The sequence below is a fragment of the Dendrobates tinctorius genome, unplaced genomic scaffold (assembly GCF_039654945.1).
Source record: "Dendrobates tinctorius isolate UK_male_01 unplaced genomic scaffold, ASM3965494v1 ptg000162l, whole genome shotgun sequence".
NCBI lineage: Eukaryota > Metazoa > Chordata > Amphibia > Anura > Dendrobatidae > Dendrobates > Dendrobates tinctorius.
Window position 1 is genome coordinate 19,109,095 of NW_027361829.1, and position 16,283 is coordinate 19,125,377.

General features: G+C 43.6%; 1 protein-coding gene across 2 annotated transcripts in view; it reads right to left on the bottom strand.

The window, feature by feature from the left end:
• DDC (dopa decarboxylase) overlaps nt 1-16,283 on the bottom strand; it is a 402,495-nt gene that overhangs the window by 284,142 nt on the left and 102,070 nt on the right. For both annotated transcript variants that reach the window (XM_073549875.1, XM_073549874.1), the window contains exons 3-4: nt 12,542-12,655; nt 7,876-7,995 (exon numbers count right to left, since the gene is read on the bottom strand). In XM_073549875.1, the coding sequence (XP_073405976.1) occupies nt 7,876-7,995; nt 12,542-12,655 (234 nt within the window). The remainder of the gene's footprint in view (nt 1-7,875; nt 7,996-12,541; nt 12,656-16,283) is intronic.

The following is a 16,283-nucleotide window of genomic DNA, read 5'->3' on the forward strand; positions in this document are numbered from 1 at the left end:
GCACGTTTTTGATGCATTTTTTTCCGCACGTTTTCTGAGTCATAGAAAATAGTAAAAACGCAGACTTTTCCACAAAATTAATGAGCATGCTGTGTTTTTGGCCGCTAAGTGTTTTTTGAGCGGAAAAAACGCATCAATGTGCACAAAAAGTGCGGAATTCATTTAAAATGAATGGGATGCTTCTTTTATGCGTTTTTGAAGCGTTTTGACCAAGACAAACACTTCAAAAACGCTTAAAAACACTTACGTGAGCACACAGCCTTAAGGGGCTGGAGAAGGCTCAGGAGGGTTAAGGAGCTGGAGAAGGCTCAGGAGGGTTCGAGAGCTAAGCTCTCTCTTCACGCGGCATCTGTCTTCATCATCCACTGCTGTAGTTGAGCTCAGGTTGCTGCGGCTAGCCATAGAAACATAGTTGTCAATCTCTGACTGTGGTGCTATGCAACATGCTTGAAGCTGATCTTCCTATTAAACTGATACCTTAGAGCATGTTCCTTAAACATAATGTGATTAACCCTTCAAGAAAAAAAGATATAGCTGCAGAACATTAAAAAGACTGCTATGAACTCAAGAGAAAAATAAATAAGAAAATACGATTAAATTACACAGGTCAACGAAAAAAATTTTTTTTTCTGGTGTCCAAAATATTTTAATGAATTTGGGGTATTTTTGGGGTGCTGATTCTGAATATGTCATCAGTTTTGCCAGATTGGCTCAAGTTTTTGAGATTTTTGGTATCTTATTTATAGCACTTGTTGGTAAATGCGACGCATCATCTCATTAATTTCTTTGGATTAGTACTTGAACTGAGCAGTTCTCAATATAGTTTTGTGTTAATTAGTGTTCTAAAAGTTTGTTCATAGCTTGATTTTTGCACTAACTTTATGTTGTTGTCTGTTTTCCAGTGAAAAGCATGAACTCATCATGAAGAAGTTGTCTTAACGATCCAGACTCATTCTGTTACATTTGTGGTGAATATACACTGCCAAAACATAGAAGAAACATAACAGACTTCGTAAAAAAAGTGTATTTTGCCTATTTTGGGGTTATGCTTGGGGACCAAGACAAGTTTTGGGCACCACACATAGTGTGCAAAGCATGTATCGAATTATTACGAAAATGGAGCAAAGGACAAAGAAAAAGCTTCAAATTTGGTGTTCCAATGGTGTGGAGAGAGCCAAAAAATCATCATGATGACTGTTATTTCTGTGCAGTGCAAGTGCAAGGATTCAATAAGCATAAGAAACGAAAATGGGAGTAACATGGAATCTGCAAGAAGGCCTGTCCCTCATTGTGAAGATGTGCCTGTACCTGTGTTTACCATAAATAACAGTCATCATGATGATTTTTTGGCTCTCTCCACACCATTGGAACACCAAATTTGAAGCTTTTTCTTTGTCCTTTGCTCCATTTTCGTAATAATTCGATACATGCTTTGCACACTATGTGTGGTGCCCAAAACTTGTCTTGGTCCCCAAGCATAACCCCAAAATAGGCAAAATACACTTTTTTTACGAAGTCTGTTATGTTTCTTCTATGTTTTGGCAGTGTATATTCACCACAAATGTAACAGAATGAGTCTGGATCGTTAAGACAACTTCTTCATGATGAGTTCATGCTTTTCACTGGAAAACAGACAACAACATAAAGTTAGTGCAAAAATCAAGCTATGAACAAACTTTTAGAACACTAATTAACACAAAACTATATTGAGAACTGCTCAGTTCAAGTACTAATCCAAAGAAATTAATGAGATGATGTGTCGCATTTACCAACAAGTGCTATAAATAAGATACCAAAAATCTCAAAAACTTGAGCCAATCTGGCAAAACTGATGACATATTCAGAATCAGCACCCCAAAAATACCCTAAATTCGATGAAATATCTTTGGCACCAAAAATGCTGTTGACCAGTGTTATAGAATTAGGTAGTGATGTCCCCTGTAATGCACACAGGTATTTTTAGAGGATTTGCAAATACAATACCGCTTATTAATCCAACCTGCAACTCACTGCCATGTTTGTGTGTTAGCCTGCCGATACATTGTGGGGTCACCGTGAGCAGTGGCAAATTAGCACTGGATATTATATAGGGTAATTGTGAGTCGTCGCACTTAATGGGAGGTGACCATAGCTTGGACCTACATATGATATTGGGTTATTTGATTATATACAGTATGGAAGCAGTCTGCTATAAGCAGAAGAAAAGATCCATAATCCAGAATTGCTGTTTTTCAGTCACACCTCCTCACAAAAATGGAACAAAAAGCAATCAAAGCATCTTACCTGCGACAAAAGCTCACTGCACAAGAAACAGGCACTCACACAATTCCAGTGATGGAAAAAACAAACAAAAAAAAATAATATATATATTTATAAATAATACGTATAGCACCATGTGACAACTTATATACACATATCCTCATACTCATCTACCTGGCTATGTCGCTCCTGCATTCTGCTATGGGTGACCCCCGCCAATTTCCAGGGGGTTCTCCGGTCACAGCTGCTGCTTGTCAGTAGCCAATGATTGGCTGGAGTGCCCATGTTTCATCTGAGCTGGAAGATACAGTTTACTAGCTCTTTCTTACAGATCTTTCAGAACGGGACTATTGTAGCTGTGGAAAGGTAATTTTAACCCAGCTGTCAAGTTCTTATAATGCTATAATATTCCTGATATCTCAAGGGACAATCCGTACCTGCAGCCGTCATCAGCAGGGGGCCACATACAGTCCATATAAAAAGTGTACACACCCCTGTTAAAATGCCAGGTTTTTGCAAAGTAAAAAAATCTTGTAAATAAGATTAGTTTCGGAAGCTGTGTGCCCATGATGCGATTTTTAAGCGTTTTTGTAGTGATTTTCGGCGCGAAAACTCTGCGAAAACGTTTAAAAATCTTGTACATGACGTACCCCATGCATTCCTATGGCATTCCGCATATGCTGTGCTAATGTGCTAATGCTGCGCTTTTTTCCACGGCGGAATCGCATCGCGGAAAAAAATCGCAGCATGGTCATTCTTTTGTGCGGAATCGCAAAGAATCGCCGCGATTCTGCACCCATAGGAATGCATGAGAATCGCCTACTTCCCGCATGTGGCTATGCCCACCATGCGGGAAGTTAAACATCTCATGTGCGGTTGGTACCCACGGTGTGGAGGAGAGGAGACTGTCCTCCAGGCCCTGGGTACCATAACCCTGTATAAAAAAGAATACAAAATAAAAAATCGGGGGAAAATTTACCTTCCGACGTCCCGCGCTGCCATCCCGGGCCTCAGTGTTCCCAGGAATGCCTTGCGGCAAGGTCCTGTGATGACGTGGTCTCATGAGATCACTATAGTAGCGCAAGACCAACGTCATCACAGGTCTCTCAAGGCATCGCTGGGAACGCTGAGGCCCGGGATGGCAGCGCGGGACGTCGGAAGGTAAATATACCCCGATTTTTTATTTTTTTAATCATTTTTAACATTTTATCTTTTACTATTGAGGCCGCATAGGCGGCCTCAATAGTAAAAAGCTGCTCACACTTGTCAAACACTATGTTTGACGAGTGTGACCAACCTGCTTCAAATCGCTTGGAAAGTGCTTGAGAAAATCGCGGCAAAATCGCGGTAAAATCGCGGTGAAAAGGAGTCCGGTTTTCATTGTGCGTTTTAAAACGCTACGTGGGCACATAGCCTTAATGTCACACATAATCTGTACAAATCAATTGAAAAACAAACTATAATCATTTTGCAGTGAAAATAAAAATGTGAAAACTAAAATAATATGCTTGCATAAGTGTGAACACCCACTTATAATTTGGAATGTGGTTGTTTTCAGAATTAGCAAATCACATTTAATCCCTTCATGATATTGCAATTTTCCATTTTTACGCTTCTGTTTTTCGCTCCCCTTCTTCCTGGAGCCATAACTTTTTTATATTTCCATCAATATGGCCATGTGAGGGTTTGTTTTTTGTGGGAAGTGTTGTATTTTTGAACAACACCATTGGTTTTACCATATAGTGTCCTGGAATACGGGAAAAAAATTCCAAGTGCGGTGAAATTGCAAAAAAATTTCCACAATTGTTTTTTTTTTTAACCACGTTCACTAAATGCTAAACCTGACCTCCAATTATGATTTTCCAGGTCATAATGAGTTTGCAGAGAAAAAAAAATGGCATAATTTTCCAAGCACCATAGCATCTCCATTTTTCGGGATATGTGGCTGGGTGAGTGCTTATTTTTGCATGCCGAGCTGCTGTTTTTATTAATACCATTTTTGGGTAGGTACAATGTTTTGCTTGGATCTCCCGTTATTGCAGTGTACCAGCAACCCAAAAAAATGGAACTTTGGTGCTTTGATTTTTTTTATTACACCATCTCCTAACCAGATTGTTTTTTATATTTTAATAGATCAGACATTTCCAAATGCAATTACACCAAATATGCGCATTTTATATTTTTTTATTTTTTATTTTGAATGGGGTAAAAGGGGGGTGATTTGAACTTTTACATTTCTATTTTTTTAATTTTTTTCTAAACTTTTTTTGTACTTTTGACTTGCTACTGGGAAAGATGTGGGCTCAGCGCTAAAGCAGGCATCAAAGTGAGGGACATGTCCTATAACGTACCTTTACGCCATGGATCGGAAAGGGGTTAAACACATGTTATATAGTGACCAGTAAATGTAGAAAAACAGAGATCCAGCACTGCTACTATACACATTACGCATGTGTGTTAAACAGCAATTAAGAAAATTGTCAAGATTCAGCAGCTAATAAACCGTCTCGATGATGCTCAGAAAAAAGTCCATATCATATTGTAGGGAGAAAATGGGGCACTTATACACTATGCATTAAAATGAGATTTATTTTTTTTACATGTAGATCCCAGTTTGTGGTGTATGCTGTTATGTGTTATTGTGGCTGTTTTTACATAGCTAATACAGTATGTTCTATGGTTCAAAGATTTAAAGATTATATAAAAAATCTTTAGTAGCTGCTAAAGATTCTCATAGATCTAGACCAGTGTTTCCCAAATTCCAGTCCTCATGGCCCCCCACAGGCCCTGTTTTCAGAGTTTCCTTAGTATTGCATGGAATGGTGGATGTATCATCAAGGTGTCAGCAATTCTCTCTCCTGTGCAATGCTATGGAAATCCTGAAAACATGACCTGTGGGGGGCTGTTAGGACTGGAGATTGGGAAACATTGATCTTCTAGACTAAAGCCCCCCGCTACACATAACGATGTCCCAGCGATCCCACCAACGATCCGACATGGATGGGATCGCTGGGACACTGTTAGACAGCGCCAGCGATCAGGACCAGCGACGCTGGGCGCTGGTTTCTAATGTAAACGTCGGGTATCCAGGAGCCACGGCAAGGTAAATAGTGGGTATCCAGGAGCCGCGGCTCCTGGATACCTGATGTTTACATTATAAACCAGCAGGGGGCCGGTCGCTGATCCCCATCACACACAGCGATCTCGCTGGCGAGATCACTGATGTGTCACAAAATCAGCGATCTCGCTAGAGAGATCGCTGTGTGTGACGGGGCCTTAATACAACACATGCGAGAGTGTAATGCTTAGCCCACATTCACATGTTCTGTATTTGGTAAGTATTTTACATCAGTATTTGTAAGCCAAAACCAGGAGTGGCAGAGGAAAACCATAATAGAAACATGTGCACCATTTCTGTATTTTTCACCCATTCCTGTTTTTGGCTGAGATTAAAGGGAATCTGTCAGCAGGATTGTGCTCAGTAACTACAAACAGTGTTAGGTTGGTGCCGTTATACTGATTAAAATGATACCTTGGGTGATGAAATCCATCTTGTGGTTGTTGTTCAATCTTTATTTTCAGTTTTGAGTTAATGATATGCTCGTGCCTCGAGGCGGACCTATGGGGGGTCTTTATATGGTCCACTGAATAGGTATTCATGTGTATGGATTCTGACAGGTCACTGATCTCTCAGTGACCTGCCCCCTACTTTACAAGCTGATTATTATATGTATTGAAATAAAAAATCACATTCAGCAGGTAGCGTTAAGGCCCCGTCACATACAGCGATCTCGCTAGCGAGATCGCTGATTTTGTGATGCCACAGAGAGATTGCTGTGTGTGACGGGGATCAGCGACCGGCCCCCCCCCCCCCCCGCCGGGTATCGCTGATCGTGCTCGATCGGCCTGGGCGATTTTTTGATCGCTGGTCTCCTGCTGGCCAGCGCGCATCGCTGCGTGTGGCAGCGGGAGCCAATGATCAGCGAGGCTCCCAGCGCTCTAAGTAGGTGCTGGGAGCTGGTCTCTAAGGTAAAGATTGGGTTACTAAGCGGCGCGCGTCACTTAGTTATCCGATGTGTACCTTAGAAACCTGCGTGCTGGCAGCTCCCGGCGTGAGCATGCAGGTTTTTAAGGTACACATCAGGTAACTAAGTGACGTGCACTGCTTAGTAACCCGATATTTACCTTAGAGACCAGCGTCCTCGCTGGTGCTGATCGCTGGTGAAGCTGCCTGTTTAGCAGCTCACCAGCGATCATGTAGCAATGCACCAGCGATCCTGACAAGGTCGTATCGTTGTCAGGATCGCTGGTGCATCTTTATGTGTGACGGGGCCTTTAGACATTGGACTTGATTATTTTGTCTGTTCTTGGGGTCATTTATTTTATTTAGACCATTGACTGATTTTCATTTGTCCAGTGTTGCGTTACTCTTGATATGTCTGGTGCACACAGTGGAGATATCTGCAAGTTACCTAACCAGTCCTTCAGGTGTTATGGTTCATACCTTCAATGTTGTTTTAATTGTTTTTAATATGTGGTTTGTACCTTGTTTGTGTGATCCTGTGTAATCATGCTTTAATAAAATGTATTGTTACTAATATTTGAAATTTATTCATGGTGATCCTGGCCATTTTTTGTACACACTTCTTTTTCTTGAGTATTAATATAGTCATGTTTTAAGTGTGGGGCTAGAGATCCCAAGTATTATTTTGTGGTACCCTCAGACTTCTTTCATGCAGTTTGACACATCATTCAATTGTGCACCAAAACCTTCAGGCCTCTGCTAAAATACTGAAGCTAGAGATGAATTTCACATTTCAGTACACAACAACCCTAAGCATACCTCCAAAACAACAAAAGAATGGCTTCGCTGGAAGAAGGTCATAGTTTTGGAATCACCCAGGCATAACTCACACCAGAATCTAATTGAAATCTATTGGTTGACCTGAAAAGGGCAGTACACAGGAAATGCCCTCACAATCTGACAGATTTGCAGTGCTATCACAAGTTAGAGTGGGCAAAGATTGCCAATTCTAGATGTGCCATGCTGATAGACGCCGACCCAAAAAACTGAATGCTTTCATAAATTCAAAGGGTTTTTCAACAAACTATTAGTTTAAGGCCGGGGTCACACTTGCGAGTGTGATGCGAGAAACTTGCGAGAGTCTCTCGCATCAATACCAGGCACTGCCGCCGGCACTCGGGACCGGAGTGTGCAGTTGCATGTCTTTCTATGCAGCTGAACGCTCTGGTCTGAGTGCTGGCGGCAGTGCTGGGTACTGATGCGAGTTTCTCGCATCACGCTCGCAAGTGTGGCTCCGGCCTGAGGGTGTACATATTTATGCCACCACTTTTTTTAGTGCTCTATTTTTCTTTTTGCACCCGAAAAGATTTCAGTTTGTTTTTCAGTTGAATTGTACAGATTATAGGCACATTAAAGGTGGAAAATGATCTGAAATGATTCTTCTTGTCATGATTTTTTTTTTACAAGACCAAAGCACAACATTTTAACATTTTCAAGGTGTATAATTTTTATATCCACTACATATCTACATATATTCTCTTTTTCACTAATCAACTTTTAGTGTCTTTATTGTTTAAAAAGTGATTTCTTACCTGAATTACTCCTCCACCTTCACCTTTGCTGCCAGCTAAAAACTGTTCAGGCAAACCAACCATCTTCCCCAGCCAGTCTAACATTACTGTTTCCAGTTCTGTGCACGCTGGACTTGAAGCCTTATAATAATTAGAAAAATAAGCATGAATATAAACATGAAAATAGTAGAAATAATGAGAAAAGATTTATCTTGTAAATATTTAGGAACAAATAAATGTATTGCCTAAAACAATCTAGATTTCTAACTTTGTTCACTGAATCTTGATATGGTGATAACAATAATAATAATAATAATAATAATATTAATAATCTTTATTTATATAGCGCCAACATATTCCGCAGTGCTTTACAGTTTAACAGTTTCAAAACACGTCATAAGTAACAACGTTAACAATACAATCATTAGAGCAAAATAAGACGACCCTGCTCGTGAGAGCTTACAATCTACAATGAGGTGGGGGAGATACAAAGTACAGGTGTGTATTTACAATGAAGGTCCAGCCATCTTGAGGGAGTGAGGGATGGATGGAGATAGTCATTCACTATCTCCATACACATGCACACTTACACATAGAATGACTTTGATTAGTGAACGTGATAGGCCGCTCTGAACAAATGTGTTTTGAGGAAGCGCCTAAAACTATGCAAGTTGTGGCTGATCTTGGGGTAGAGCATTCCAGAGGATTGGCGCAGTACGGGAGAAGTCTTGGAGTCGGGAGTGGGAAGTACGGATTAGTGCAGAGGTTAGTCGAAAGTCGTTTGCAGAGCGCAGCGGTCGGTTAGGCCGATAGACTGAAATGAATTAGGAGATGTAGGGGGGGTGCTGCACTGTGGAGAGCTTTGTGGGTGAGAACAAGTACTTTGAATTGGATCCTGTAATGAATGGGCAGCCAGTGTAAGGACTGGCGAAGAACGGACACGTCCGAGTACCGATTAGCCAGATAGATGACCCTGGCTGCTGCATTAAGCATGGACTGGAGAGGGGATCGTTGAGTAACGGGGAAGCCAATTAATAGAGCGTTGCAGTAATCCAGGCGGGATTCTATTTTATTGTGATCTTATAATGCAATTGTAAATGATGAAACACTATGTGCTAAGTATTCTGTTATATGCACTACATGGAAAATTGAAAAAATAAAATGGCATAATTCTTCAAGAAAATGCATTTGTTCAGCTAATGAGATCTGCTTAGTTACCATCTAATTTTAGGAGAAAACTAATAATGTAGGAATCACTAATCAAAGCAGGTGAACATTTAATCCCTATAAAAAACTATTTTATTTCATGATATTAAAAAACACCATTTTCCCAGTGAGAAAAAAAGTGGCAAATGCCACAATGTAGAAAAAAGACCTGAACTGAGATGCTGCAAAGCCCTAGATGAGGCCTCTCTGATACTTTCCTATCCATGGAGGTTGGCACCCTAAAGATCACGATTTTTTGGTGCCCCCACTCAACGAGGACTATCCCTCGCTCCCCTACCGGTCCCTGATATCACAGGTGTGAAAACAATATCCGATAGTGCAGAGATGAATAGTTCAAATTCCCTGGAGATAATGCAAGCAGTCTCAGAAAAAATACCCATAAAAACAAATTACCACATCATGACATCACATGGCATCACTTGGCATCTTGGTATCTGACATGACGGACATCATATTTATCTTCTATGCCTCCTGATGAACCGCTGGTGTGGGGAAACGCGTTGGGGTGACACCATACATGATAAGTGGCCACTTCTCTAATCTTTATTCTCTATGTATGCTTCATTGTCAGGGCATATCTAATTTAATGTGGATATATGGTGGACCTTTGATTGTCATGATGTGGTAATTTGTTTTTATGGGTATTTTTTCTGAGACTGCTTGCATTATCTCCAGGGCATTTTTACTATTCATCTCTGCACTATCGGATATTGTTTTCACACCTGTGATATCAGGGACCGGTAGAGGAGCGAGGGATAGTCCTCGTTGAGTGGGGGCGCCAAAAAATTGTGATCTTTAGGGTGCTAACCTCCACAGATAGGAAGGTATCAGAGAGGCCTAATCTAGGGCTTTGCAGCATCTCAGTTCAGGTCTTTTTTCTACATTTTGGCATTTGCCACTTTTTTCTCACTGAGAAAATGGTGTTTTTTAATATCATGAAATAAAATAGTTTTTTATAGGGATTAAATGTTCACCTGCTTACCATCTAATTGCACATATAATTTGGCAGGGCTGCCATCAGGGCATTACTGCCCTGACTGGTGTATGGGGCCCGGTGGGTAGAGGGGGCCCGCATCAGGCCTGGCCTCCTCTGCTCACCGGGCTCCTACCGGCAGGTAAACCGGGCCCTTAGCGCGGCGCTGCGGCAGCTAAACGCTATTGACATGCGGGCCCGCCGGCCCGCACGTCAACAGTTAACAGCCGCCAGCCAATCGGAGGCTGGCAGCTGACGTCAGCCGCAGCGCGCACATTGCCGGCATCTGATGTCACTGTCAGTCGCCGGCGAATGCGCGCTTCAGCTGCGTGGAGGGACGGAGCCTCGCCCGCCGCTGGAGCGTGGCCAGGTAAGAAGAATTTGTTCTTTTTTTTTATTTTTGAGAGCGGCGATCCGGGGGCCCAGGGAAGACTGTGAGACAGGGGCAGAATGCTGGACGCTGGGGCAGAATACTGGATGCTGGGGCAGAATGCAGAGACGGGAGTAGAATGCTGCACGCTGCGGCAGAATGCTGGACGCTGGGGCAGAATGCTGGACATGGGGCAGAATGCTGGACACTGGGACAGAATGCTGGACACTGGGACAGAATGCTGGATGCTAGGGCAGAATGCTGGACATGGGACAGAATGCTGGACACTGTGGCAGAATGCTGGATGCTGGGGTACAATGCTGGACACTGGGGCAGAATGTAGACATGGGGCAGAATGCTGGACACTGGGGCAGAATGCTGGACACTGGGGCACAATGCAGATACGGGGGTAGAATGCTGGACACTGGGGCAGAAGCTGGACACTGGGGCAGAATGCAGACATGGGGGCAGAATGCTGGACACTGGGGCAGAATGCAGACACGGTGGTAGAATGCTGGACACTGGGGCAGAATGCTGGACACTGGGGCAGAATGCAGACACGGGGGTAGAATGCTGGACACTAGGGCAGAATGCTGGACACTGGGGCAGAATGCAGACACTGGGGCAGAATGCTGGACACTGGGGCAGAATGCTGGACGCTGGGGCAGAATGCTGGATGCTGGGGCAGAATGCTGGACACTGGGGCAGAATGCAGACATGAGGGCAGAATGTGACAGTAAGACACAGGAGGGGGCAGAATGTGAGACATGGGGTATGATTGGAGACACGGGGCAGAATGGAGATACGTGGCATGATTGGAGACAGGGTTGGAGGGCAGGGTTGGAGACAGATCGCACAGGATCATGGGGCAGGATGGATATGATGGAGACAGATGGGGCAGGATGGGGAGATCATATGGGGCAGAATGGATACTCATGAGGGTGGGATGGGAGAACATATGGCTGAAGCCAGGAATAAGACACACGGGGGTCAGGATGGGGGGTATTATTACCACAGGGGCTAATTAAGGGATATTATTACTGCAGTGATGTATTTAATTTTTTGAGTATACTGTTTTAAATGGGGGGGCGGTCCTGTTACTGTGCAGAGCGACACTATGTCGCCTTTTTTTCTTCATGTGATGTAATGTAGAAGTTGGGAAAAAATAAGTAATGTGTTCTGCAAGCGGAGCTCTAGATAACTGTGTTATTTCCTGCAGAGACGAGCCCTGGCTGGAAGACATTAGGGCGATCTGTGCTGGATGAAAGTTGAAAAGAAAGGATGAAAGACTTCACCTAGAGATATCACTGGTAAGTTAGTGTGTTACCTGTACACTGACACTATACACTGTATATTATATACAGAGGTCCTGTGTATAATGTCATCAGTGATCACTGTGTTACCTGTACATTATAAACAGATCTTCTGTGTATAATGTCATTGATCACTATATTACCTGTACACAGACACTGCATACTAAGTACAGATCTCCTGTGTATAATGCCACTTATGGTGATAGTATTATGTTTTTTTATTACTGGTCAGTATTGTAGTATTCAGTCACCATGTGGTGGTAATATGTGGTCTGGGCATGGTGCGGTGGTATGTGTCCCTTGTATGTGCTATTATTTGATCACTATGGTAGTAATATGTGGTCTGGACATGGTGTAGCGGTATTTGTTCCTTGTATGTGAGATAATTGGTCATTTTAAAAATTTAAAAATAAATAAAAATATACCTAAATTGTATTGCATATTTTAACAAATATTTAATAGGTTACAGTAGAGTAGGGCCTGGCCAAAAGTGTCTACCCTGTTATGGTTGCGGCTTAAAAAAATCTTTTGGTCAAAGCAAAAGTTGCCGTCTATATGTGTGATCTGGTGATGGGAACTGTTATTGTGTGATAGGTGAGAAGTGGAATTTTTCCAAGAGAGAGCGATGTGACTGAGGACAGTTTGAAGGGTGGAGGCGGGGCTGGGTGGAGGCGGGGCGGAGTCTCAAGGGGGCCCAGAAAATTTTGCCAGTATGGGGCCTGAAATTCCTGTAATTTGGTATCCTCTATGTATCAGATATGGAGATTAAACATTTCTGCCACAGAAAACAATCAGCAAACTTACCCAAGAAAAGCCAATGCATCCTATAGCTCCGCACAACATATCAGCAAGCATTGCAGGGTATGAACTCGCAGTGGGAAAGTAAGCAAAAAAGTATGGGCTGTGCCAGTGAGTGACCTGAAATAAATTGTAAAAAAAACTAATTACCATTACGTAAACCACATTTTTGTTCTTTTTGCTGAATATTCACAAAGACCTGAAACACTAAGGGTATGTGCACATGTTAAGCATTTGATGCAACAGTTTTGCATCAATAAAAACATGTCTCTTGGCAGGAAAAACACTGCGTAAAACTTCTGTTTTTAATGTGTTTTTCCCCTTATTCATTAGAATAGATCAAAAACATTGCAAAAATGCTGAAAGAAGTGACATGCTGTAGATTTGAAACTGCTTCTAATCTGCAAGGATAAAATAAGCAGCATGTGCAACAGATTTCAGAAATCTCATTCACTTTGCTGGACAGTAAAATGCTGCATTTTTCATGCCAAAAACACGTGAAAAAAAGCATCAAAACCGTGATGTGTTGTTACATTGTGGCAACACCGCTCACATATTAGGAAAGGAATAAACCAGTACATCTAAAATATTTTCATTACTTTGTCACTTGTTAAAGGGAATCTGTCACCTATTTTTGGGCCTATAAGCTGCGGGCACCACCATCAGAATGCTGTAGATAAGCCCCCCGATGTAACCTGAAAAAGAAGAAAAACGAGTTATATTATACTCACCCAGGGGCGGTCCGGGTCCGGTTCGGGTCTGGAGGGTGTCGCGGTTCAGTCCGGCGCTTCCCATCTTCTAGCGATGACGTCCTCTTCTTTGCTTCCCATCCCTGCTCAAGGACAGGAGCCTGTTGAGGGCAGAGCAGAGTACTGCAGTGCGCAGGCGCTGGACCTCTTCCGGCACCTGCGCACTGCAGTTCTCTGCTCTGCCCTCAACAGGGCAGAGCAGTGCGCCGGAGCCGGGAAAGGAAGCAAAGAAGTGGATGTCACTGCATAAAGATGGGAGGCGCCGGACTGAACCATGAGACCCATTGGACCAAAACCGGACCCGGACCGCCCCTGGGTGAGTATAATATAACTCATTTTTCTTCTCTTTCAGGTTACATCGGGGCCTTATCTATAGCATTACAGAATGCTGTAGATAAGCCCCTGATGGCAGTGCCGACAGCTTATTTGCCATAAGTCTAATGTAAATACTTTTACAAGTCACAAAAGTTTTGCCAAACTCGAGGTTGGACAAAAATGTTGCGAATTTTGGCATGCCGTCTACATACCAGCTTTGCCCAGTTCCCATAAAATGGGTGAAGCTTTGACAGGATGGACGCGGAACAGAGGTGATGCCACAATTTGTCTAAGTCTAATTCATGATGAATTGTAGTTTACCTTACAGCACAAATCTTACTCCTGTCCCCTATTGGAGTAAGATTTGTGGGGAGGTACATGGAGGCGCTTCTGATGAACCAAGTGCCTCTGACTCCAGCTCGACCCCTTCTGCATGAACGCTGGTCTTAATGAATTGGTGGCCTGTATTGTGCCTATCAGTAACAATATATTAGATAAAACAATGTGATGCAGTTTGTGTGGTTATTAACCAATAGAACCTTATGATTAAAGCTTAAAAAGTACTTGTGTCTTGCAGCAAACATTAGCTGTACATCGTTTATATTTCCAATATCCCCATAACAGGGCAATCGCCTGAGTCTTGAGTCATTCTAATGGACTTGAAAGGGAAAAGAGTCACATAGAACAGTCAGTAGCAGCTAGGTAGCGAAATTGTGTTAAGTCTCTTTGAGTAGCAAGGGCTCGGTCGGATCCGATGGTGCCAGAACCGCCCACAAAGGAGTTATGATTTTTCATAGGTTTTATACCTCCAGAGGAGCAGGAGAGGAGTGACACAGAGGGTTAAATGCTTGTATGCAGCATATTCTATTGCTTTTTCTGTGGGAGGTCGCATCGTGTGAAGAGAAGGGAACCACAAGCCTCCCATGTGGCAGCCCCTCCCCTGCAAGCCTTTCATCTAACTGGTAACTGACCATACTTATTTATTTATTTGTTTTACTCACTTATATAGCGCAATTAATTCCACAGTGCTTTACATACATTATTGGCACTGTTCACATTGGGGCTCACAATCTACACTCCTTATCAGTATGTTTTTGGAATGTGGGAGGAAACCGGAGAACCTGGAGGAAACCCACTGCTGGTTTCCTCTGTTGAACAGCAATCTTCAAGTCTGATAACAGATTCTCAATTGGATTAAGGTCTGGGCTTTGACAAGGCCACTCCAAAACATTTACACATCTCCCCTTAAACCACTCGATGAGGAGAATTTAGAGCCATCAAGGCACTTTCTATTTGTAAGAAAAAATGAGAATGAAACATAAATTGTGACTGAGCCATTTTCTGACCGTAATCCGCTTTTTCTAACATAGCATGTTTATGTTTCCACCAAGACTTGTGTCTGTGCTGAAATTAGTTTGTACCTGTGACCTGAAATTCCTACACTATATATCTGTATATCTTTCTATGTATCTATATATAATCCCCTCAAAGCCTGGATTCCCTTCCCTCTTGCACTTTGAGCTCACTTTCCACCTTTGAACATGTTAGGGAAGCAGAAGTTAACAGGCTCCTCGCTTCTTCTCGCCATACAGCCTGCACAAGTGACCCAATTCCCTCACATCTCCTTCAGTCCCTCTCCCTGGCTGTCACTGCCCGGCTAACTAAAATATTTAACCCCTCTCTGTCTTCTGATATCTTCCCTTCTTTGTTCAAACATACCAATGTAATGAGATAGACCGCACCGCGGGTACCTGCATGATGGGTCCGGAACTAGAAGGGAAGCATCCTTTGTTCCCGGGGGGAAACCTGAGTGGGGCGGACTTTCCCTTGCACCCTGAGGGAAGCCTGAGTGGGAAGGACCTTCCTGCAGACCCAGAGAGACAGGGAGAGACAGAAAAGGGCGCACAGCAGCAGAGGCATAAAAGGAAAAAGCGCACGAAGTAGAGGGGTCTGGTGCCAGCAGAGAGCTGCGCGCAGAGTGGTGAGCAGCATGCTGTGCTTCCCCCACCAGAGAGTACCGGCCTGGCGACGTGCCATATAGAAGGAGCCCCCATCACCTGCAGAGTGAGCTGTGCAAAGCAGAGTCTTGCCAGTAGAACAGAGCCGTGTCAGCAGAGCAGAGCCGTGCAGAGATGTCCACACAGAGCAGAGCTGAGCCGGGTGTGGCAGCAGCGAGAGAGAAGTGCTCCGTCAAGGGAGCACCAGCCCCACACAGACCTGCAACTGCTGTTGACCACCGCCAACCGCAGGGACCAGAAAGAGAGAGATGGGCAGTGTGTGCCCGGTGGCTGGCATAAAGCCAGGAGCCGCCTGAAAGAGACCAGTAGCGTGACCGTAACCTACACCCTGACTGTGCTAGTAAATCTCGGCCCCAGACACTTGTGACTTGACTTGGCCTTCGTACACTTGCAGAGCCACTCTGGTCTCGCACAGGACTGTGGCCCTTGCCATTGTTTTGCCACTACAGTATATGAACTAGGGACAGTGGAGGGTACCGGAGACCGACCACTGTCACCAGAAGACAGGTATTGTCATTAACTTGGCCCCACTGGAAAGGACATCGCGCCACTGTTGTCAGTGCCACCGTTGGATCCCCGCCTGTTACAGACCTCACCGAGACGTCACATGCCGCTGTTGTCGGTGCCACCGTTGAAACCCTGAGGAGCTGCACCCAAGAAGACTAC